The 26,152-nt window shown below is 32.8% G+C and overlaps 2 protein-coding genes across 2 annotated transcripts; one reads left to right on the top strand and one right to left on the bottom strand.

Moving 5' to 3' along the window:
- The first annotated feature begins 2,684 nt into the window (after positions 1–2,684).
- LOC124357721 (mesencephalic astrocyte-derived neurotrophic factor homolog) lies at positions 2,685–9,294 on the top strand. Its single transcript, XM_046809731.1, has 4 exons — positions 2,685–3,046; positions 4,790–4,917; positions 5,586–5,727; positions 9,032–9,294. The coding sequence occupies exons 1-4, from the start codon at positions 2,953–2,955 to the stop codon at positions 9,196–9,198; spliced, it is 531 nt and encodes a 176-aa protein (XP_046665687.1). The 5' UTR covers positions 2,685–2,952; the 3' UTR covers positions 9,199–9,294.
- Positions 9,295–14,012: 4,718 nt separating this feature from the next.
- Positions 14,013–20,910, bottom strand: LOC124357710 (dolichol-phosphate mannosyltransferase subunit 3). The gene is made up of 3 exons (XM_046809722.1): positions 20,572–20,910; positions 15,406–15,483; positions 14,013–14,157 (listed from the first exon to the last, which is right to left on the bottom strand). The coding sequence occupies exons 1-3, from the start codon at positions 20,719–20,721 to the stop codon at positions 14,083–14,085; spliced, it is 303 nt and encodes a 100-aa protein (XP_046665678.1). The 5' UTR covers positions 20,722–20,910; the 3' UTR covers positions 14,013–14,082.
- Positions 20,911–26,152: the final 5,242 nt, after the last annotated feature.

Below are 26,152 nucleotides of genomic sequence, written 5' to 3'. Positions count from 1 at the left end.
ATTGGTAGTCATAAATTATGTCTTCATTAGCCTTTACAACAACAAAAACTTCGGGCATGAGCTGATTTGAAACATTAGAGATGCTGCCTCGTATGTGATAAACAGACGGATAGGTTTTCTGACTCTATCATAGAGACATCTCTATCGCAATGTGAGTAGCTATAGCCAACGGCGGAGAAGAACTCTTGACAACGGACAATGGGCATGTCATAAAACAGGGTGATTCTTATTTTGGCCCGCAAAAGTATCTCCATAAACATGCAACTCATATTTGAATTATATATACATAATCGACTCATGTTTTTAAAAACGAACATTCTATATCTGACTCTTTTTTTTGTTTTGGGCTTTATGATAAAAGAATTTTAAGATTTGCTACTCTCTTGATGACTTGTATGCAAAACACAAAAGCAGTTAACTTCTGCCAATAAAATACATTATTGAAGAGGATTTTTGCATCAACAATTTCTACATAGTCAATAGCTACTGACGACTTTATGACCACAACAATGTTTATAAGACCATGTAAAAAGATGCTGTTCATCCTTATTCGAGAAATGTTTTAAGTTTCCAAAGTACTCAAATGAGTGTAGGATTTCGTTAAAACCAAGCTTCTCAAAACACTTTTTGTGCACCAAAAAACTAAAATTAACATTTTTCTGATACAAGTTCTAGTTATAGCTTATAGTGTATATATGGCTAGACAGTAAATTATATAATTTTTGATAGATTAAAAGAAGCACTTTCATACGTAAAAGTAACTTCTAGTCTAGCCTACACAGTCAATGAAATATTTAATCAAATTAGTTATTTGAAATGTCAAATTTCTTCAATCTTGGCTCAGTTGGGAACTAGCCTACTCCAAACACTTTTAGTTTTAACATGAAATTTCCACCCTATTTTAAAATTCATTAATCTTTGGACAGTTAAGGGGGAATAAACCGTTATAGTAATGAAAGAAAAAAATTATGGTTGCCTGTAAAGTCGGTTTTACGGGCGAAGATTTTACGTGACAACGTCTTTTTCTCGGTAGAATATTTATTGATATGAATATTATTAAATTGCACAATAGGAACAAGGAATTGAATGAAAATAAAAATTGCACAAATTTTAACTATAGAAATATATTTTGTTTACTAAAACATTGTACATAATTTGAAATTAATTAAAATTTGTTATTGTAAATGGTAAAGTTGAATAAAACATTTACTAAAATTGGAATTTGAAATTCTTGCTAAACACAGTTAAATTCTAACTCCGTGCGTGGTGATTGGTCGGTTTAGTTCGTTTGTTTGGTCGCACTGTTATGACAGGTTAGAGGTTATAATTTGTTATTTTAAATGTTTGACTAGCAATACGCGCTGTTTCTTCTCAATCGACTGAATTACGATTGATTGCAGAGTGATTTAAACTAATAATTTACTTAACACTATCAACATTTGTCAATAGTATGACATAACCTATAAACTCAGTTTCTCAACTTTTGTGTCAATCTAACAATTAATCAATCAATCATAGTTTACGATAATGAAATATCAGTGTACAATTATTTACCTTTATTGTTGTAGTTGTTGTAAATGACGAATCTAAGCACTCCATATTTTCACGAATAAACATAGTTATCTGCTTTATCCCGTGCGGCGGACCCACAGTTATCTGCTTTATCCCGTGCGGATCCCGTGCGGCGGACCCACTGGACGGGCATCGTAACGTTACCGGGCGTTACACTTTTTCATGAGTGACTCCGAGCCGCAACCTAATTTAAGACGTTGTCACGTCAAAAAGGAAACGCCAAACAACCGCAAGCCTCATTTGAGCTTGGATTACCACAGTTTATTGTTAATACACTTGTAGGTGAATTTGATTGCGTATAAATCAAATGTAAATCATCCATCAAACACGCGCTTTGATGCACTTCCATGCATTCGATCCGTGCTCAAAGGTTACTCATGAATTCTGTGTACAAAATCATTTAGATTTTCGTCATCATCTCTGAGACGTTTTTTATTCATTTATATAGTTAGACACAACAACTGAGGATCGTGAAATAGGAAAACAAGACAGGACATACATTTTCGACCGGTGACTCTCACTCTGATGTTCACCTGACGCCCATATGAGAGCTACCGGTGGCCCTTAAAACGAACAAAAGATTGGCAATGCTAAAAAACCGCAGTAGCACAATTTTGTTGTTGTAAAACAGCTTTGAAAGTGACTAAATACAAGCATAGAGGCATAAAAAGACTTAGCCACGCCACGAAAGCGACCGCTGGTCGTCAACTCTGTAACTTCATTCAGAATTGCCATCGAATCGAATTGCATTGATTATAATAATCGGTACGCCATATTCGATCACATGGAATGCATAACCAATGATAGTTTGCTCAAGACAATTCTAACCGAAACCCCTTGGCCCCAGATGAAAATGTAGTGAGAGCCACCGGTGGCCCTCATATGGGTGTCAGGTGAACATCAGAGTGAAAGTCACCGGTGATCCTCATGGCGCTCAACGTGTTAATGCATCAAATTATTTACTTTTTGTTCATACCTATAGATAGTAAATAATAAGTAGAAAGCATATAATATTTTAACATTTAACTTCCATGCTGACCTCTTTATTGTTGTAGCATGGAAAAAGAAAAGAAAAAGAACAGTAGCGTCTCGCATCGTCCAATGAAATTCCAGCACGTTGTTTTGAATCTCGTCAGCTAAGTTTTATATGGGAATTGGGAATGGAAATTTCTAGTTCAATGCAATTGAAGTTTGTTTAGTGTGTGAGGTGTAATTGTAGATATGAGTATAATTTAGTATTATCCTTTGAATATAAAATCCTGGGCATTAATAAATAATTGATAAGTTAAACATAATAATTATTCCTCAAACAAATAAGTTAGGCTATTTATAAACCAAAGATTTTATTTATTTCTCTCACCGGGGCTGAAAAAACTTAACATGACAACTTTTAGGCATTTCTGGTTATTAGTTATTTATGCATTGTGTTACTTTGTTTCATGCACAAATTCTTTAAAACGAGAAGATTGTGAAGGTAAGTTCAATATTGAATCTTAGTTTTGGTCTAGGTTATGAAGGTTGTATGCAGCAGCCCATAAAATATCAATTCTGGGTTATTTGCCATTAATTTTTTAGGAATACAACTATTATATATTTATATAGTTATAATAAACTCAATGTAATGGACATAGTAAAGTAAATCATAGTATAATAAACACTTGAATGCTAGATTCAGGATTATCGAATCATTGATATAGGCTACATGAGTAAAAACATCTTTGATAACACGATTTAAACTAATTATGGTTAATAGGTATTTCAAATTACAATATTAAAAATAATAATGTTATGATGAATAAAAAACTATCTAGGCTATGTGCTATGGATGTTTGTCTAAATGTGCCTTAACATGGGGCTGAGACATATACAGTCACAACACGAGAGGCAGGACTGTAGTTTTCAAACTGCTTTCACAAGCAGGTGTAGTACTATTCAATAATCTGCCAAACTCACTCAAAATTCAAGAAATGCCCAAGGGATCTAAGACTTGTCTCAAATTAATTCTAGCCCCAAAGACTTTTTATAGCATAGGTGAGTTCCTGGCATATAACTGGGAAACCATTGATTTTGGAGAATAATAATAACCTTGTGTCGAAGAGGGAAATAACTGGTGAGCAGATGGAAGCTGAATGAATGCGACTGTGTATATTTGATGGATGAGTGAGTGATAAATTTTATTTGGTATACAATTTATTGTAATTGTCTGACAGTAATAAAACATTATTATCATTGTTACTAGGTTTAGACTAACTTAGATTATCAGAAATATATTACTAGTATTGCTAAAGTTATATATTTCTTATATAACCTTTACAAGTCGCTCACGTGATCAGAGCTTGAATTTGGGTACTATCTCAAATATTTCACCGGAAGTGCAGGGTGGTGCTGAAGCCTGCACTGATGGCCAAGGGCATTTCCAACTGGTACTTTCCCAACCTTAGATCACATCCCCAAAAAACTAACACAGAAAATACATTATTTTCTTTATATCCATGTTCTACTATTAAAATATACAGTTTTTATTTGCAAATACAACTAGATATGAGTCGCTGGGTGGTATCATAGAGAAAACATTTATATGTAGAAAGAAAATCTTTCTTAATATTTAACTTCCCAGATAAAGAAATATTTTAAATCACACTGAAAACACCTTAACTGTATTTATACTTTATCAATCGATGGGAAAATAATTACTGTCATCAAGCATGACAATATTATAAGTGAAGAGCTCAAAATCATTTATTTGTGTCCTGAAACTTCCATTTTTAACACCAAGGTTGATTTTGCAAGCTTGTTGTATATTTTAAACGCTTAAATAATCTCTTAAAATATGTAAAATTATAGACCTGAATACTGAGGGTTGAGTTCACTCTGTGCTCCTATTGGTGGCAAATTGTTCTCCATCTTAAAAACATGTTTTGTTTATTATAAAGCCAAAAGTGTCTTACTGGGGTTTAGCCATAAATTATTTAATTGGAAGTAATTAATTTTAAAGTACAACAATTTACATTTAGAATTTTGTTTCTCTTTCTGTTTTAAAATACATTTTCTCAAATATTTGTAGTACAATAAATGTCATGGTACAGCAGCAGACTATGTTAAAATATTCCACTTATACATGGTATATTTAAACATAGTATGAACAAATATTTCTTCATTTAAAATTACTTGAGAAATTATAAATGATACTGAGGAGTTGACTGTATTTATGTTTCAGTTTGTATAAATGTTGTGGAACGATTTACCAGCTCACTGACTGATGATATAAAATCAAGTCAGAAATCTATTGAAGATGAGTTTAGGAAGTTTTGTAAAACTGTAAAAGATGACAAAGAAGACAGATTTGTAAGTATATAGAATATAAGATATAGTAAATTCCTAGATCATTTAAAATTCCAAGATAATTCTCTACTATTATTGTAACAACTTCAATAAATGATTTTGTCTTCACCTACCATTTCAATTACATCACTTTACAGTATTCCATGTTTCGTTTGTAACAACTTAAACATGTTGTTTCTAATATAAAAATAAAGGATTAAGTCAAACGTAACTGAGGACAGGAAGATAAATTGAAATAGAGATAATAATATGATGTTTATTGTACAAATACCACACTGCTTCTTGTCTCTTGAACTCTGTAGAGGTTGAGATGCTTACATGATTTCAGCTTGATTTTTGATACTGCCTTAAGGGATGATATTTTTAGTTTTTGACCAGTGTGCATGGCGCTGCAGGCACCACTGAAGCTATGACTTCATGTTTCTGAACATAGAACAAAAGTATACTAAAGAACCCAAGTTGCTGTTCGGTATTGACTGGTACTTTGGCAATCAGATAACATTATGCAATATACACCCTGTACAGGTATCTCAAGCTTTTAATGACTCTCATACATTAGGTCTTGGTAGGAAATTTGAATTTCGAGTGGTTCTCTTATATTAAATTAAACACTGTATTAGCATAAAAGTGATGTGTTGGTTGTATAATATATATATCAAAATATTTTACAGTGCTATTATATCGGTGGCAAAGAAGATTCAGCAACAGGCATTCTTGGAGATTTATCCTGGCCAGTGAAAGCATCCATGCCACCAGATGTTATCTGCTCTAAGTTGAGCAAGAAAGACTCCCAGCTTTGTGCTTTACGCTACGGTGAGCATTAATTGTTTAGAATTATTGTGTTATAATTATTTTAAATTATTGTATTAGATACAATTTCAAGAAAACAAATATCATTAGTCACTAGAACTAATTAAAAACAGTATTGTTTGTCTGACATAAGTTTCTTATGTTCATTGTATACAATTAATACTTGCAAGTTATACAGATTGAAAGGTTGTGGTTACAATAGTTTCATCCAAAAATGCGGAAATCGTTATTTCAACTTTGTATATTATTTATTATTATTATTTTGTAAAGTATTTTTATATTTTTATTTTATTAATTTACATTTACTCTTAAATTTAATGCATATGAACAGTTTAGTTCATCATTTTATTATATCTTTCAGGATTTCAAAGATGTTTTGTTTTTGTTAAAATCTTTAACCCTTTTAGCCCCGGCGTCCGATATATCGGACAGAGGTGGTCTAGCTAAAATGCCCAACGTCCGATATACCGGACGTCTCGAGAATTTAATGTAGTTGGCTAATAATATGTCCAAATGCCATCAGTTTCGGTATAGTAGTCGGTGAAGAAACGGGCTACATGCAAAAACAATAAACCTTCCAATTGGCATCGTATTTCGTCGTCATTGAGCGTAGTTTATTTGTCGATGTCAGCTGTCAGACAACTTCAGTTGCATTGTTGTTGTATGCTGACTTATAACCTCAATTAGTTTGCGTGATTGAAAGCGGTTGTTTTTCGTGTGATTTATTGTATTATTAGTAAAAAAACATGAGTAAACGTCGTAGAGAAAAGTTACCAGTGAGTGAAAACACTTTGATAAACACTGGTACTTTGGGATTATACCGACCACACCCATACATGAATCGTTATTTGACATTTTGCTTCTACTGATTACTAGATTAGCGTAGAACAATATTTCGTCAATATAAAACAGGAATTGTCTTATCGCAAACCCCTCCCCATCCTCAGACAGAGGTCAAAGTTGAGCGGTCTAGTAGATAAGTGATTGCAGAGTCCCGCCGCGCGGCCTGCCGTAATCGGGATTCTCGAGAAAGATAAGATAACAGCGACAAAAATACCGATCACAATACCTGGAAATGCTTGTTGATTAATGGAATGTTAGTTCTGTTACTCAACTACATCGTTTTATAACGTTCTAAGTTCATTGAAAAAGGTTTAAGCGTTGGGGGCATATAACGGAATCTGACCCCATTCCCAAAGTACCATAAAATGTATATATTGTAAATATTATTTCTTTTACTTTTTTGAAAAATTAAACAAGTTTTAGTCTTACAAACCATTACAATTAGTTTGTGTTATTTTACAATTGTTATTATTTCAAAAGTGCAAAAACAAGTAAACATATCTGTATACTTCTACTGACGTGTATGTGGAAATATATGAAGAAGTGCTTATGCAGCAATACAATTAATTGGATATATCTCCTGCATTTATCAAGGAAAGTTCTTAAAATTTTGTGTGTGTAGTAAGAAATATGTGTACAACAAAATTGCTTCATTTTTCAGGGGCTACAATTTTTTTTTCAACCGTTTATGTATGTCCAAACTATAAAAAATAAAAAAAATTTTATGTTTAAATACGCTAAAAAAAACAAATCATTCTGTAAAAGTACTTTTTAACTATTACATCTAAGAGTACACTTATTTGTTAACAATTTAAAACAAAAACCTAAAAATTATCTTCAAAAATAAGAAAACTAGATGAATTTTCCCTCAATTCTGCACTACGGTCCCTTATCGCCATGGGCTTTCTGGCAAGTCCATGGAAAAATGGCTGGGGTTAAAAGGGTTAAAAAAGAACAGTACTGGAATTTTTAACGTTGTAATAGATAACCCATAGGCCATAGTTGTAGTCGTGTATTTTTATATTTGGTTCCAAGCTTGGCACCTTGACCCAGCAGGGATCACTTCAGGCTGATTTATACCTACCAGTTGACTGTTGGAGTTGGTGGGGTTTGTTCCCTTACCTTAGAGGTTCTTGTTAACCTCAACAAGGGTGTGCCACCCCTGCCTATTTTGACTGGAGAGGCTGGTTCAGAACTGGCCTCCCCTTCTTCCGGGATGACTTTGAGATGTAGTGCCCTAATTGTACCTTATGGATCTCGATAGGAGGTGGCCCCTACTCCCTAACCTTACCCATCCTGACTGAATATCCTATCACTCCGGAAGCAGCGCAAAGGTTCTTACAGGACTAAGTGCAATTTATAAGCTTCTTGTCCTAAGAGAACAAAAAAAAAAAGCTTGGCACCTGATTATTCAATTCTTTTGTTTTAAATAAAATACTTCTTATAATAATTGTTAAGGGCTTAGTTCATTGTTGAGCATCAGACAATTATAGTTTATAAATTTTGTCTACACAGGCAAGTAGTTCTATCACACTAAATATCCTAGTTTTTGGCCATGAACATGGTTCTACTAAAGTTTATAGTGTAACAACTCATCATTTTAATTAAGGTCTATTGTTTCATTACTAATACACTATTAATTGCACAACTACATAAAGTACTATTCTCAATGGTTCTGTTCATTAGTAAATAGTATGGCTCATTTTTAGCCAGTTTTTTGTAGGAAATCTTTTTTCCTTTGAAGTATTTATTTCTAAAATGTATGATTTAACTATGAAATATTCTATAATGACACTGATTGGTAGTCTTTCTTAGAATGGGGGTTTTACATCGTTCCAGGACAGTGGGTATTGGAAAGTAAAAATATAATTTTTTAAGAACTGCAACCCTATTTCAACCCCTCTAGGCTGTTGATCTGCACAAGATATCCGTTCTCTTTTTGTTGAGGGCACGAAAAACTTGTATAAAATTTCACTGTTGTAGGATATCGGGAGTTAAAAAAAATTTCTTATAGTGTTGCAACTCTTTTTCAACCATATAGATGTTTAATCTTGTAATATCTTAATGTAGCAGTGACAAAAAGATAGAATGATCTAGCGAGACAGATAAACTACCTGCCGTGGATAGATTGCAGTAAAATACTGTGTACAAAAAAAATATTGTTTTCACGTGAAACCACTGTAGTAGGGGTTAGTTTGCTGACCAAGACTCACTAGAAATATCATTAGAATTTTCTTATGATATATGAGTTTGTTGGTAAAAAAAAAACTTGTATAAAATTGTGTTATATTGTACATGGATTAAGATGTTTATACAATTAATGTGTGTGTGTGTGTGTGTATATATATAGTATATATATATATTGAATATGTGTGTGTTTTTTGTTTTGTTAAGTAAAATAGCGTTATAGTAATGATTTATGTTGTCTTATAAAGTGATTTCTTACAAGTTAATTTTTTTACAGAAAAGGAGATTGATCTGAATCAAGTGGACTTAAAGAAACTAAAAGTTCGTGACTTGAAGAACATCCTTAACAAATGGAACGAAAACTGTGATGGGTGTTTAGAGAAAACAGACTATATAAAACGTATAGAAGAATTGAAAGTAATTCACACAAAAACAGAGTTGTAATCTGTTTAGTGACGTGAATATGTGGAACTATTTATTTATTTAATTGAACTCTTTTTACAAGTCTTATGTTGTAATAAAAACTCTTAAAGCATCTAATTGTCATGAATTATTTTTGTAATCTACTGTGTTCTTAAATAATTGTTTTGAGTATTTGATGTAGATTTATTGACTAATCATTTTGGATATTAGTTTGTCTACATTAATTTAATAAACAGTTATTATCCCTCACCATATTGATACATTAATTACTGCTAATATGTAAATAATGGTAACTATAGGCTGTGCAGCATTTCTTGGGTTATGGTTTTGGCACTACCAGACCATTGGAAATGTTTAGCAATCAGGAATACTGGTTTTTAATTTAGTAAATTGTTTTCTTTACTACAATAAAATAAATAAATAATATTTTCCAGAAATTATTTAGTAGACTTTGCTAAAATAATGTATTCGATACTCTAATAATAATAATAATAATAATAATAATGTTCAAGCTAATGATACTTCATTATTATTTTCACAATGAATACTTGTTTATAATAATGTACTGGTAATTTAAGTATTAAAGTTTGTTACTTTAACCTGTTGACGAGTGCGCACAGCATTTGCTATGACGGTCCATACTGAGTGCCTCATTGACCAGTGACAGACTTTTAGGGAGTAAAATAAAAAAACATATGTTAATAAACTTGTTTATTATAGTTTAAATGTATATAAAAATACATTGTAGATTGTTAAAAGCAATAATCTTGTTTTAAAACTTTACTAGTGTGTGATACTGCTCAAAACATATACAAAGGGCGACCTCACATGTTGAACATTCATAGCTGGTTTCTTTTCTTCTTTGTCCAGTTCAAGTGATGTGTTTGCACACAAAGCACTGCCTGAGTAGTTTACGCTTCTTTGTGTCATTCTGGGGGACTGGCCTTATAAAACGGCGGAGGCGTAGCGGGTCTTGTGTTCCGCCTCAGTAAAATAGTTTTAAAAGTTATCACCAGGTGCCACCACGATACGGGACTAGCAACACTGTGCAGCGACACTATTAGGAACAACTGAAAAGTTCCAAAAATTTCCACTAGACGTCACAGTAAGTCAGTGAGAACGAACTGACAGTCATTAGTCTGCAACGGAAAATGCCGTGCTCCCTCATATGGGACCAAACGGCAAATGCCGTGCGCACTCATTTGGGTACGTTTTGCTGCACTCGTCAACAGGTTAATAAATAATTAATAAATCAAATTGTAAAGACTGTTCAAAACAAGAGTTTAAAATAAATATGCAAAAGTAAAAAAAAGAGGCTTGCACACATGGTCTGATGGACAGATTTTTAAACTATCCATGGATGATTAACCTACAGGACCAATACTTTTAGACCAGAATTGATATTATACCTCTTTTCAGTTTCCATCCCTTGCCATAAAATCCTGTTGGCCAGACAGATCTCAGGAATGTTGCATGGCTTATACTAAATGAAAGATGGTTCACAATGCTGTCTTAATGAGCTATGACTCGGATGGCTGTAGAGTATGGAGCACATAATACTTTTCTACATTTTTACAGAAAAAAAAACTTCACTGTGTACACACAGAGCAATATGCTGACTAAAATGTTGTTATAATTTGCTCGAGTAACGGTATGTTATCATGTCTTCTTTGCATCTACTTCATGGCCTCTACCTGTATTCTAGTTTGTGTATCTTAAAAGTCATAATTTTCATCCAGTTGGTGCCGTTATGTTATTAAATCATATTGATAATATGTTCTTACACGCAAGTAATAAACAAGAATGTCCGGACAGTAGCACACAATTTTAGCTAAGGATTTTTGTAAACTAAGTATAACATTATAATTACTTATCAGTTGAGATGAGTGATATCTAAAAGGACCAGAAATGAGGTGACCTTGATTTTTACATGGTTCTGTCAGGTACGTATCTGTTCGGACAATGGTTCCTCAAGAAGCATGTATCATTGTCACAGTGCTGTGTAGTATTTATTTAACACAAAAGAAAACGGAGAAATATTATTTGAATGATTGTACTATGAAAAAAAACACTCATTTATTTACAAAGGACACTGTAAGGGACCGTCTTGTGTGTACATTTATGTATTTTACCAACACACAAAAACTATTCACAGCCTCCTCCTAGCAGTTTACAATGTTCAGTGGAAGATTAAAGCTTTCCCACAAAATGCAATACAAATGTATCTTGTTTGTACCTTTTCCATATCTGGTATACACTCTTGCATGTTTTCATCTTCGACCTGTTGCTGACAGCCCAGAATTCAAGTTTTGTAGGCGTGTGCTTGGAAGTGCTTGAGCAGATTCTTCTTTCTTGGGAAGGAATAATTCCTAAATTTAAAGTTGAAAATCATACTTTTATATTTTTCTGGCTTATAAATGAGGGATATACAATTGTGGAGCTGGTGAACTTTTGTAGAAAATGTACAAAATTTGTTGTGCAAGCAGAAGTTTACGTTTTGATGTGTAGTGATTATTAGATATAGTAATGCATTGTATTTTAAGGTTGGGAGGTGTTTCTGTTTCTTTTTATACAAGTTGCCATTTTGTGTAATCACATTAACCACCATGTGTATAAGTTTGATACATATTGAATTTTCTTCAGGCTATGAAAAACTGTGGTAAAGTAGCACTCTAGGCCATGATGGTTTTTATGCATAATACAAAAGAAAACTTTTATTTTATTAGAAAACAAAATCCATAAATAAGTGTATTATGCACTGTGTATCAAATATATGCATATGGCCTGGGACATTAAGAAATATTGCAAGCCATTGCTCGAATTTGGGGGAAAGCAATGTTTTATTCAAGTAAAATAACTTAATTTGATGAATCAGGTCTATAAATATATATACATACAAATATAAATACATACAAGAAGCAGTTCTTAACGCAGTTGGAAGGAAGATGCAACGGAACAGGGACCTTCATCACTATAACACAAGGCATCGCAACAACTTTACTTTACGCAGTCACCACAGGACATATTTTGAGAAAAAAAACCATCATATGGGGGGGGGGGAGATTCTTCAACAGTCTTCCTGATGAAGTAAAGAAAGAAGAATCAATAAAAGTGATGAAGAAGAAACTGTGTCAGTGGCTGTTAACCAGGCCTTTTTACAACATAAACGAATTTTTAAATTGGACAGACATTTTCCCTTAGATTATTAAAAGTTATTAATATATTGGTAATTTATTTACTTATTGACAATATTGTTGTTGCTGTTTACAAATGTTTTTTAATTTTGTTGTTATGTTTGTTTATTTGTTTTGTATCTGTATGTTTTGTAACTGTAAGTGACACCATTTCTAATCTTTAGGATTTTGAAATAAAGATATTCTCTCTCTCTCTCTCTCTCTCTATATATATATATATATATATAATATATTGATTGATAAGCAAATGTTAAAATGACATTTTTTCTCTATTTACTTCCAAAACGGACTCAAAACCACAACGAATAATAGTTGTCAAGTAGGAAAACAAATATATGATGCAGTGTTGCTAGGTAATTGCATTTTTATGCAAACCAATTTTTTCATCTTTTAACAGGCATAGTGACACTGGTAATGCAAATTTAGTGTTTTTTTATGTAAATGTAATATTTTGACATTCAAGGCAAGGAAAAATGCTAAGTTCTGTGTATCAATATAATACACATTGGCTGGGAAGTGGGATGGTAAATATGTTACATCGATACACAAGGCCCCGCAAAATAAGACAACCACATTTGGCCTCTTCAGAAATGTATGTATAAAAGTGGTTGGCAGTTTGTGTTGAGGCAGCATCTAAAGTCATTTCTTTCACTGACTGCGGGCCGAATTGAGAAGAAAGTAAGTATACTTCATATAGAACAAGTTTGAAAAGCCACTGCAATATTGTAGCATATGACAGGTAGAACACTGGCCCAACAGTCCCCCTCAGTTTTGGTGGGAGGCACATTGCTGTCCAAGCTGTGAATGCAGCAAATGAATTAACTTACTATCTCTTGTATTCACTCAATTAACTCAGGTAAATATGTTCACTGTTTCTAAGGGTTTTTTGTCACTGCAGTTTGTTTGGCTTGTTTTACAAAATAAACCATGTAAGTTATATATTTGTTGATTCAGCATTAGATTTGAAGAAAAACTGCTATTTTTAAAATTTTCAATGCCATGGATTTTTTGGGTAGGTATATTGGTCACAAAACATTTATTTTGTAAAAGAACTAAAAAATATAATATTCAACGCAGTTTTTTTTATGATTGCATTCTTATATCTGGAAACTACATCTAATAATGGTAAAATCCATTTGTGGAAATTTCAGCTGGCAGTTTGAGGGTTAAAGGTTCGGGGAATTAACACATTGACGGCGACATGTACCCCAACGGCCTTTCGTAAAGCGAGCAAAGCACCGATGGGGTACACACGTTGCTATATATTTCCATATTGCATTTTTATTTTGCCTGTCTTGGTGGTTTTGTTAAATGTGATCCCGCACTTAAATAAATACCTTAGACTATTGTGTACTCTGTTGAACACACAATTGCTTAATTTTTAAGGTACCTAAATTAATTTTTTAGGTGCCCCTTGAGGTACATGAAAAAAACAGATAATTTTTTTTGTTCAGAATTGCAAACCCTTCATAAATTTCATGTTCTACTTAGACATTTGAAGTAAAAAGTATTATGGTTTCTTGCTGTCATTATTGAAAACTTTGGTGGCAATTAAAAAAGGCAATAAATAAGCTGTTGTCATAAAAGTGTTAATATAAAATTAATCAGTGACGATCAGTATACAAAATAAATTGGCTGCGATATCTTTCAATAAGGTGTTTATTTACAATATAATTATATTTAACAAATAAGTACATTTGATAATGAGCATTTAATCACTTTTTTTATCAGTTGTTTCAAATACAAAACCTTTTTTTCTCAGGTCATCTTTAGCCTCCAGTATTTGCTGAAACAAAGTAGAGTTACATTAATGCAGAAAATAAGAAGTACAGTATATAGTAAGATTATATCTGTTGTGTTTAATTTAGATTGTTATCACTTACTACTATTGGTATTTGCAATACAATGACACAAAGTCAAGCAAAATTAAACTACTCCACTTTCTTTTATTTCAAAAATTCACTTTGAGTCTCTTTTTGACCATATGGCATGGTGAACTACCTACATTTTTACTAGGCCCCAAATCGTACCTTTGTCTCTGATCCAATGCACCGATATTAAACATTTGATGCTATCAAGCATTTTTTCAGTACAAGTGGCATTGCAGGTAAGTGTACATAAACAATGGAGACACTCTTGATTTAGAAATATTTACTTCCATTCTGATGTACCAGAAATCTTTTTGTAACTTTGATAAAAAAAATTCTTAAAAGTTAACATCGTAGAATCTTATTTTGAGCTCATGCCCAAAAAACCTTTCCAATGTTACAAAACACATAATTCAAACTACACTAGTAGCTCCTTTATAATAAGCCAAAATGTAACAATTTTTTATTCTATGGCACCAAACATTATGGCGTGGGCAAATGAGGTGAATTACGAGTGAAATAACAGAAAAGCCCTGTATAGACAATATAGCTCTAGGCAATCCTTAGTAATATATCTAAGACTACTTTAAGCATCTCTACTGGAGGGTAAATAAAAAATTGTATTAGTTAAGGGCGCTGAAAATAAATTCCTGTACTTTCCTTAGCATGCAATTAGGTTTGAATAAAAAAACTTAAGATTATTTGCTAAAAGTTCTATATGAATTAAGATTTCTAAAGTTATTATAAGAAGTACAAATATTAAAAGTGGTTTATTAAAGACTTCTAAAATATCTTATTTTCAAATAAATAATTACAAGACAACATAAAATGGAATTTGCCAAATTCAGAGAAAATAGAACAATCATAATTTTAAAAATATTAATTGAGTCCTAATTAAAGTCAGTCGCTGAAAACAATATTCAGATATAACATATAACATGCTATCCGATACAGGAACAGAGCATATGCGCAGATCTTAAGAGTTGTGTTGCCATCCTTCCCACAATGTAAAATTCCCAAAATTGTGTTTGATTGTTGAAACAACCAGTTTGATAAACAGGTTTCCAAGAACAACTAATAGAGCACATCTCTGACATCTGTTGTCTGATGTTCAGTGAACATTCTAACGCATTTTTAATGATGGGATTATAAAACTATGCTGTTACCTGTTGCAATTCTTTTGCTGCATCTTCACAGTCATTGAATGTGTACACCCGCCATAGCACAACAAAAGCGGCATAGATCTGAAACGCAAAATATATTATTGTAAACCAAATGTACTGGCAAATGATACACCTGCGCAGAATAATGAATCTATTTTAATTCTATGTTGCATGTTCTTCCCACAATGCATTATTATTAATTGCAATATTTCCTGAATTTATAATATAGCTGCAGCCTTTGTCATGCAGAAGCACATAGAAACAATCTTTAAACATTCCTTAATCAAAACTTTTATGATTCAAACATGGAAGGAAAAAGGTGCACAAAGTTTTCAAGTTGCTATGAAGTTTCCATTGAACATTTGTTATCTAATCAAGATATAAGTGAATTTAAAGGTGTGCCAAACTTTTCCTGGAATCATTCCAAATAGAACATCGTGGACTTGGAATTAGTGCCGCTAGACAGTTCCAGCCGTCCCAACAGTTCTTCCCTGCAATTAGTTCCTGGCCGATCGGTACAAAATATTACATAGTACATTCCAGAATGTTTGATAGTGATATTTTAAATGTAAGATGTCACGGTAGCTTTCCGGATGAACCATATTTGACCAGGTTGTTGCTGGACTCCCATAGCCTAACACTTATTATTAAATATGGTCTGGCTTACTCCTAAGGGTAGGAATCAAATAACGTACCCACAGACAATTAGTAACTGTACAAGAACAATCAAATTGATTATTCAGATATAAAAATAATGTACAACGACTTGAGTTATTCCGTTTTTGTTTTATTAGTTTTTACACGGACAATCAAAAACTATAATGTAAAACTTTTGATCATGTCATTTCAAGCTAAAATAAATCATCCAAAATGTTCAATCAGATGTTAATAGTTGAGAGAGGTGTGGCAGTGTGACAGATTTTTTTACTTGGAGGAACAAATACCAGCTGTTGTAAATAACTACAAAATTAGCAGACAGTTTTGAAGGTTATAAATTACAGAATAAATGGAATAGCAATTACAATAGTAGCTAGGATGATAAGGTTCCTAGAGAATTTTGAGTTGAGCTGGGAACTGGCTATGAAGTATGGTGGGGGTAGTGAGGGGAAATTCCTTGATGGAACCTATTGACAATTTTACACCAATAGAATAACAGTAAAAAATGTTATTTGTTTATGAGCTAACAATAACTACCTGGCTGTTATACCTACCCAGGGTCTATCGCCCTACCTGAGAGCCCACCGCTCAACCCTAGAGTTAACCACTCTACCTGAGGACTTAATGCCCTACTCAAGAGCTGACTGCCCTACCAGAGTGCTTACCACTGTACCCAAAATGGATTTTTCCTTCCAGAAATTTTTGAGGTAGTGTTGTCGTAATACTGATGACCACCAAACAGTTCCTGGTATGACATGACTATAGCCATATTCTGTCTTGAGTTACACATTCTTTGCAAAAGTGATAAACGAAATGAAGTATATAATGTATATTTTATACACACACACACAGATAAAATATGTTCACAGTAACAACTGTGGTGATTGTTTATTACAACAGATGTTGAGTAATTTTCTATGTAGCCTATGTATAAACTGGCACTAACGATGAGTGCAGGGTGTAGAGGTAATTCAGATGCATCAGCCACCAATAGTCTATTTTTGTGCGGACTACTCTAGTCGGTAATTGTTTACTTTGGCCACTTCATAATTTTGTTGTTTCATCAAAAAGAAAATGCTTAAAAATTAAACTAAAAAACAACAGATAAAAATTAAATTTTGGAAACATTGAATCTCATAAAGGCACTAGTAGTTGAACGGGCTAAAAAAGTAATGCTTCCAGCCAAAGGCACAGGCAACACCTGTGGTGCTGGCCTGTGTTAATGGTGACAAACAAAAAACATCCCTCGAGATAGTACAAATCAGTAAAATATGAATTTGTAAAAGGCTAATCACTAATGTTCACTATACAGGGTGTACATAAAGTCCTGCACGGGTATAATATTTTCTGAACGATAACAGATAAATAAACAAGATTTGGTACATCAATACTACACCTAAAAATCTACTTTTTGAAGGAACTATCAGTTTTCTGTAATATCATGGGGACGTCCCGCAAGGAGTCAGAAGGAAATCTTAAATAGGAGCACAGGTCAATATGGACATCATTTTAAAGGGCTTATCTAGCAGAGTGTAATGCCGCAAACCGCACTCAAAAAGATTGATCCAGTACAAAATGGCGGCTGTTCAAAGATTTTACTTGGTTACATTTTATTAGTAGCCATAACCCCAGTAAAGCAAAACTGCAACCAAACGAATACTGCAGCTAATTACTACATTATGCTTGTCAGTTGTACAGAAGTGAATTATGACATTAGTTATCCTCAAGGGTTACAAATTTGGTCCTAATATATTGATAACGGGGAAAACCTGATAACAGTAACAATTAGAAATCTCTTATCTTTGGGTCGCAGTTAGGACTTTCCTATTAGCCAGTCTATTCATAGTAGGCTATTGTCAGTGCGCTTTAGTACAAAAGAGTTTGTCGTATTGCTTGTAGTTCTTCAACTACACTATGTCGCTTGACGAACGTGAACGTATAACACTTCTTATGATGGTTGGTTGGGGAAATAACAGACGATCACACGAGGAAGCATGCCATTTATTTAATGACTACTTTCACGAGAGGCAGCCAATTTCTAGAACAACTGTAGGGAGAACTGTTCAACACTTTATGAAAACAGGAAGTGTTTCCGATCGTCATAGGTCGCTGAGATTTCTAATTGTTACTGTTATCAGGTTTTCCCTGTTATCAATATATTACGACCAAATTTGTAACCCTTGAGGATAACTAATGTCATAATTCACTTCTGTACAACTGACAAGCATAATGTAGTAGTTAGCTGCAGTATTCGTTTGGTTGCAGTTTTGCTTTACTGGGGTTATGGCTACTAATAAAATGTAACCAAGTAAAATCTTTGAACAGCCGCCATTTTGTACTGGATCAATCTTTTTGAGTGCGGTTTGCGGCATTACACTCTGCTAGATAAGCCCTTTAAAATGATGTCCATGTTGACCTATGCTCCTATTTAAGATTTCCTTCTGACTCCTTGCGGGACGTCCCCATGATATTACAGAAAACTGATAGTTCCTTCAAAAAGTAGATTTTTAGGTGTAGTATTGATGTACCAAATCTTGTTTATTTATCTGTTATCGTTCAGAAAATATTATACCCGTGCAGGACTTTATGTACACCCTGTATACTAAAAACTCACTTAACCATGTTAAACCCGTCTGAAACAACAATGTATCCTCAGCTAAAATACAATGGCCACCTCTTTTGTGACACAATTAGAAAAGAAATGTAATACTCCATATCAAAATAAAAATGTAATAAAAAACTTGATAGAGCATCCACAGCATATATTGTCCGTAGGTAAAACATTTGTTGACTTGTAAGGATAAATCTATTGTTCTAGAAGGTTACTAGCTCAAATACATATACAAAATCTGCTGAAACACAAAATATTAATTTTAATAATATTGAGATGCGGAAATAAGTTGCCTATTGAGAAACAAGACTGAGAGCACAGAGGAAAAACAACATTCAAACTTCACCATAAACGCAGAAACTGCAAAAATGACAAAAAAAGGAAAAAGTACCAAACAATTCTTAAATTATCTACAATTGGTAGCCCTACTCTGACCTCTAAAATTCATTGTACTTTTCTAACATGAACATTGGTAACCCGATTATCCCACCTACCAATACCTAATACTCCTTAGCTTTGCCTAATACCTCCCTTCCAGAAACCCCAATTACCTTTAGTCCCCAAAATTGATGTACAATTTGGGGTATAATCAAAATTTCAAACATAATATCAATTATTGTGCAAATATGGATCGTGATCGTCTAAAAACTCTTACTGAAAATGAACAACACACAACGTGAAACACTACAAAGCAAACTGACAGTATCGACGATCAGCCGCGGCACCTACGATCAGCTGTCTAGACTCGCTCGTAGTACGACGAAAAATATACTATTTCATTACTAAAACGTGACCCAGGGATCTCAAAACCAACAAATACGAACTTAGACAACCAATGAACATAATCAAAATGTTCGAATCCAATATACTCGGGTGCCGGTAGCAGGCGCTGCCGATGCGGCCCGACCTATACTCGGGCTCAGGGTACAAAGTGTTAACAAGGATTCTGCTCACACGTTTATCCTTGAAATTAGTTAGGTAAGTAAATGTTAGGGTAGGGTACGATAAGCGGACTCGGTTTTTTATATCGAAACTGGCAAACGATATTATTTAATCATAACCATCGATATAACCAGTCGATACTGATTAATTTTTTGAACTATTAACTATAATAATCTATATCAACAGCTGGAAACACTAAAAATAATACGCATAGGGTAATATTACAGTTTTACATAAGTAATTTTGATTATTAAAAATGGCAGTCAATGTTCTTCGTGGCTTCATGTTGGACTCGTTCCGAAAAACCCTTTATGCGAAATTTGAGGGAAACAATTGTAACTGTGAGAGGAGCAAATATGGTGGTCTTCAGTTTTCCTAATTTTGGTTATAATAATTTGATCACTGTAAATATTAAATTTATATTTTAATTTAAAACATATGATTGTTATGTATTTTTATATTGATTGTTAGTCTAGGATTTGAGATGCGAATATTAGGTATCGATGATTACATTCTTCGATATAAAAACCGTACCCTACCCAAATGTTATTGTATTGTTTTTAAAATTTTATAAATATTGATAGCATAGATAGGTTTTTTTTATTTATTGTTAATATATTAATTTTTAAGATGAAAAGTCAGCAGAACCATGTGACTTAAATTTAGTATTTTAGATAAGTTAATATCGATTGATAGTTCTGTTATTCGATATATGAAGTATCGATAATTGTAATAAGCGATGTAAAAAACCGGGTCCTCTTATCGTACTCTACTTCTATAGCCTTCTTTGAAATATCTATTATGTTATTTGGTCCAACATATTGTTTTCTGTATTATTAGATGGTCATGAATATCATGATTCGATAATTATGATTAATACTTACATACAATACTACTTCTGGATACAATACTACTTTAAAACATTACAAAACAAAATAAACAAAATCATATATAATTACCCCGAACACTCCAACTACAATGACTGGTAAGATGAGAATGATATGCATCCAATTTTGTATGAATTCGGATTCAAATATATTTGTAAGTAATGATAACCACACAGCCAGACACAAAAGTCCACCAAGTAACCACTGCAATAATTTTGTCATTTTAGAAGCAGCTTATGAAGCAACTAATTTTGGTTGAATAATTAGATACAAAAATTCAATAAAAAGAGTTTATCAGTGACAATGAATACAATACTAAGCTATAATGTAAAAAACATTACTCTCATTCTTTTAACCTTAAATTTACAATCAAAACAAATATAAACTTTTTTGCGCTAAAAGTAGACTTTGAGTTTTATCCATAAAACCTCGAAGTTCCTCTTTGCGGTTACTTTTAACCTTTGTCCATATAACACTTAAAGCTTTGAACTTAAATGATTTAATCATGAATATATAGCCTAAACATATTTATTTTGTTTCAAGTCTGTCATAAACTATTTTGGTTAAATTTTGAAACAATGTCAAACTGGCCAATGGTGCTTCTTTTCTCTGCTTTTCATTGGCTTGGGAACGATCTCATGCAATCTATATATAGTTCTCTATAGAAGATGAACATTCACAGCCATAGATTAAATTTTCGTTATACGAGGCACGTCCAGAAAGTAAGTGTACTCGTACTCTCACAGCTGTAGGGAATACTTTTTCGACATGTTGGCAACATTACCGCGTAGCTTGACTCTTCCCCTGCAAAACGAGACCAATCCGAGGTTAATGTGTTGAAAACTCTTGACGCAGTAGCATCTCTCGCGAAAAATGTCGATCGTATCTCCCGCCAAGTGCGAAAAAAGCTCAGGTTGAAATTTATAACGAGGTGAAAACTTTTTACGGTAATGGAGCTAAGAATCGTACGAGCGTGTACAAGTGGTGTCACGAGTTTAAAACTGGCCGTACTTCCGTGCATGACGATCATAGGAGCAGAAGGCCTTCAATTGTGACTGACGAACTTGTGGAAAAAATCGAGAATACGGTCCGTGACGATCGCAGATTGACGTTAGATGAACTTTTTGCGATGTTTTCGCAAATCTATAGATCCGTGATACACGAAACAATCACAGAAACTCTCGGATATCGGAAAATGTCTGCGAGGTGGGTCCCAAAACAGGTGACAGAACAGCACAAGTTGAATGAGCTCCAAAGAGTTTACGGAACGCTACGAACTCGAAAACGACCATTTTCCTACTCTATTGTCACTGGAGACGAAACTTGGGTTGTCCAATACTTGCCTGAAACTAAGAGGCAGTCTAAACAGTTTTTACCTCAAATTTCAACCGGAGCTTGTCCCTTCACAACGAGGTAGCGAATGACGGCGCAGATTTCGCACTTGGCGGAAGATACGATCGACATTTTTCGCGAGAGATGTTACTGCGTCATGAGTTTTCAACACAGTACACACTAACCTCGGATTGGTCTCATTTTGAAGGGGGGGATTCAGGCTACGCGGCAGTGTTGCCAAAATGTTGCAAAAGTATTCCCTACAGCTGTAAGAGTACCAGTACACTTACTTTCTGGACGTGCCTCGTATGATAAAATTAATTTGTAGTTCATTATTTTATCAATAGTCTATGGATTAATATTTTAAGAGTGATTAATTATGACTATAATGATAAATAGATTAGGTGTCATGGATTGACTACTCACATGGCGTCGTTCAGTCATTTCTTAATCCGAAACTTGGACGAGTTTAGACCCGATATGGCGACACATTTGTGTTCTGTAGCAATGATGGTCATCGTATAAAAAATAATTAATGAAAGATACACAGGTATTCAATTTCGTATATGATCTATGCACTGTATTTTTGCGTTTTAATAAACCTATTACTTTTCCAATGCTGTAATGCTAATACCCGGGCAAGTAATTGTTGCTTCTTATATAAAAGTCGACTGACTAAATTGTCTGGAAACTGAGGGCGAAACATTTATTTGGTTAAAATTAGTATTACCGAAAAACATCATTTCACATGTTAATTGTCCATCTAACTTTGAGATCGTATTTTTCGAAGTTGGAATTGTTTAGTGTTGAACATCATAATATTGGAGGATTTCAATAATTGATCAATAAGTGAGGTTTCTTACAACTTGGCTTTGGATAATGTAATTTGCAAAAAAATGTATTTTTCACGAAGTTGTAAAAAAATCTTATAAAAGCATATACTACATGTAAATGGTAGAACCCTAGATTTTATATTGCCAGATATTGATAGCTTAACTATAAATGAGGATGAATTTCGATTAGTTAATGGAGATAAATATCACCCACTTCTTAATGTTGCGTCTGAAATCTATGATAAACTAAATAAGTTTGAAAACTTTCTAAGTTACTTGTATAATTTCGAAAACCAGATTTTACTTTAACGTATAATAGTTTTAAAAGCGTATCATGTGTAGAATTGCACTGAATTAAAAATGTTGGCAATGCTGTTGGTTTTTTTTGTATAGTAAACTTTTTAATGTTCTTAACATTTCAATTCTAATTTCAAAAATGCAAATCGAAATTTCCTCCTCGTTACATATGTAATTTTAATTAGAAAAACAGAAAGAATTTTGTATAAATGTAGAAATACATAAAGTTATAACAAACTATATAAGAAAATATAGTTTGCTATAATTTTGTTCTTTTGTTCTCGATATCAAAAAAATCTTTTAAAAATCATACATTGAATATAGATTCAAAATTGATTTGGAGTAAAATTAAAAATTGAAAAATGTAAATAAATAGAATAGCTGAGATGTGCCTTGATTCTGAGGAGGTTGATTGGGGGGGGGGGCATATAGCATAAAGGTACGCTAAATACTTTAGCTCTGTGTATGAACAAAGTCAGGCGGTGGGAACAGTTGTGTCGCCGGACCTGTGTGGGATTAAGGAGGACAAGTTTATGTGATTTACACAGACTTTGGAAAATTACCATTTGACATCGCTTTTCAAGTTAAATTATATACATCTCTCACACAAACTTGTTAGTCTTTTCTTCGTATCTTGCCGACAGATTTCGTAGTTCTTTTCATATGAGATACACGTCTTCTAACTTAGTGCTTTCCACTGTCAAGAATCAAGAATATTTTTATTACCATCCCACACAACAATGCATTGACAAAGTCATAGAGTTTAAAATATGTCCTTAAAACATATATAATATACAATATACAAATACAAACGCATACACAAACCTTAACATAGCCTACATGGCACAGTTATATCCTTAATGCTGAGCATACATGCATGAACTACGCATGGGGATCAAATCTCGGTCCTCTTTTATTCACCATATTTAAAAAGAACTGTACATTTCTTTCCTAATCCGACGACATTAAGTTATTTAGGCGTGTAAAAAGTGTATCTGACTTTCAGAAAAAACAAGAAGATATAAACTCTCTTGTGTTCTGAAGTTACCAAAATTTAAAGTTCAACACTGGGAGAAATGCGTTGTCGTGTCATCACAAAAAATCCGAAATGAATAAAATGGTGTACAGTTATTTAACGAAATTACAGTAAGACGCTAGCCACGCAACTCAATGGTCTAGTGTAATAAGAGCCCAATGAAGGTTATATATTTCTATTATAGAAGTAATGATTCATATTTAGAAATCAGAAATTTTATTTACTATAAAAATTAGAATATTAAAATATATTGTTACTAATAACAATTTACATAATTAAAAAATAAAAATAGGCTAATTTTACGGGAAAACGTTTCATAAAGGTACAGAAAATCGCTACAACAAGAAAACCACTAAGTGAAAACCCATTTATGTTTTAATGCAGAATTTAATACTTTATGTAAAGTACTTTATAAATAATTTAAAACTTTTCTGCACTATAAAAATTTATCTCTATTGAGCAGGATTTTTAAATTTAATAATTTTAGATACTAAAACAAGAAAAATAAATGTTGACACTCATTCTACTCGATATTACACATTGCCAGATTTTCCCATACGACTACCTATTCTATAAGATAAGTGAGGATATATTAGCTCGCAGTAAACAAATTTTATAAACTTCTGTCGATAATTACTAAGGTTTCTTAGAACATATACCCGAGAAAAATAGAACAAACATAGTTGATGTAATTATTTATAAAATTTAAAGATTGATTTATCGATATTGAAATATTGTATGGTTATTACTTCTATTAGTGACATATCATCAACCATAGCATTTATTTCTTCTTATTAATTCCAATATATTATAGTCAATATTTATAAAACTTAAGTTTTGTATGTTTGTTTTCAAGTTAATTTCTGAAACTTATGTATACATATAACATTTAAAGAATTTTGAATATATTATATCTATAAAATATACAAACTTAAAAATGAAATGTACAGTTTATACTCCAATATAAAAACTACATGTAAACCTTTCTAAAACATGTTTTATAGGAAGATGAAAGAATAACTCAACTCGTAAGGAAACAACAGCACTCTCATATATTTTAGCATGTAGACACATATCGTAATTTTAATTTTTAATTATCAGAATTGCTCCTTCTGTTTGGTCTTTTCTTTAAATACTTTATCGCAAAAAAGAAAATAGCCTGGGAAAAACTGAGGAGTTCGAATCCCAGGAAGAGTCCCAACAAGCCACCAATGTTAGCTGAAAATATAAGTTAATATTTTATATTGAATAAGCATTATTGCACGATAGAATATTTTATAATAATACTATTACTTTTTATTCTGATAATCTGAAACTTAATACACCATATGAATTCTTAGTTTACTAAGTGCACGTATTGACATGGTGGGTCAAATTATTGTGTTTTTGATAGTAAATGTTCAGATATAGTGTCCGTGATCTTGTAGGTGTATTTATATTGTATTACACGGAAGGAGGAGTACGTCACGCCATGTGTCGTAAAATATGCTTTGCTAAGGATGTTTGCAAAATTAAAGGTTTATAGCGTATTGAATTCTTAAAATATACTGCAGAAAGACAGAATAAAGATAATATTACAAAAAAGAGATTTGTTACATCCATCTTGCAGGCAAAAGAATAATTGTACCCGCCTACTGGATGATAGCTTTAAATAGTGCTCAAACATTGACATGCATCATCATAGAACACGTTTCATGAAAAATTTAAGAATAGCTTTTTGAAATTCTTGTGGATAATTTGGTTACATGTGATAAATTTAATATGGTTATACTCGGCTTAACTGATTTATTATGATGTTTTCTCTTTGGCATCATGTTTTATTAAATTTATAATCTTTCAAACCACTGGCTCTGGGTCTAACACTAGTTAGTTAATGTTAGCGCAGTCTACTACATACAGTCGAGCATCTCTAGTACAAAAGTAGTCCGGTTGGCAACAATGAGTCATTGCTTAATTTTACTTTTTGAGTGTTTTATAACACATTAGTGGATGAATTTCGCATAACAATCTTTATCGCAGGGTAATGTGTGTATAATGCATTTAACTGTACAAATAGAAATAAATGTTCAGTTTAGTCCTTTTTACAATCACAAAATATGCCGAAAGACCTGGCAATGATGCAATTATCAGGCAGATAGGAAAGAATACAATTGAG

This window comes from Homalodisca vitripennis, chromosome 1 (assembly GCF_021130785.1).
Source record: "Homalodisca vitripennis isolate AUS2020 chromosome 1, UT_GWSS_2.1, whole genome shotgun sequence".
Classification (NCBI taxonomy): domain Eukaryota; kingdom Metazoa; phylum Arthropoda; class Insecta; order Hemiptera; family Cicadellidae; genus Homalodisca; species Homalodisca vitripennis.
The sequence above is the reverse complement of the archived record's forward strand: the minus strand, read 5'-3'. Positions and strand labels throughout refer to the sequence as shown.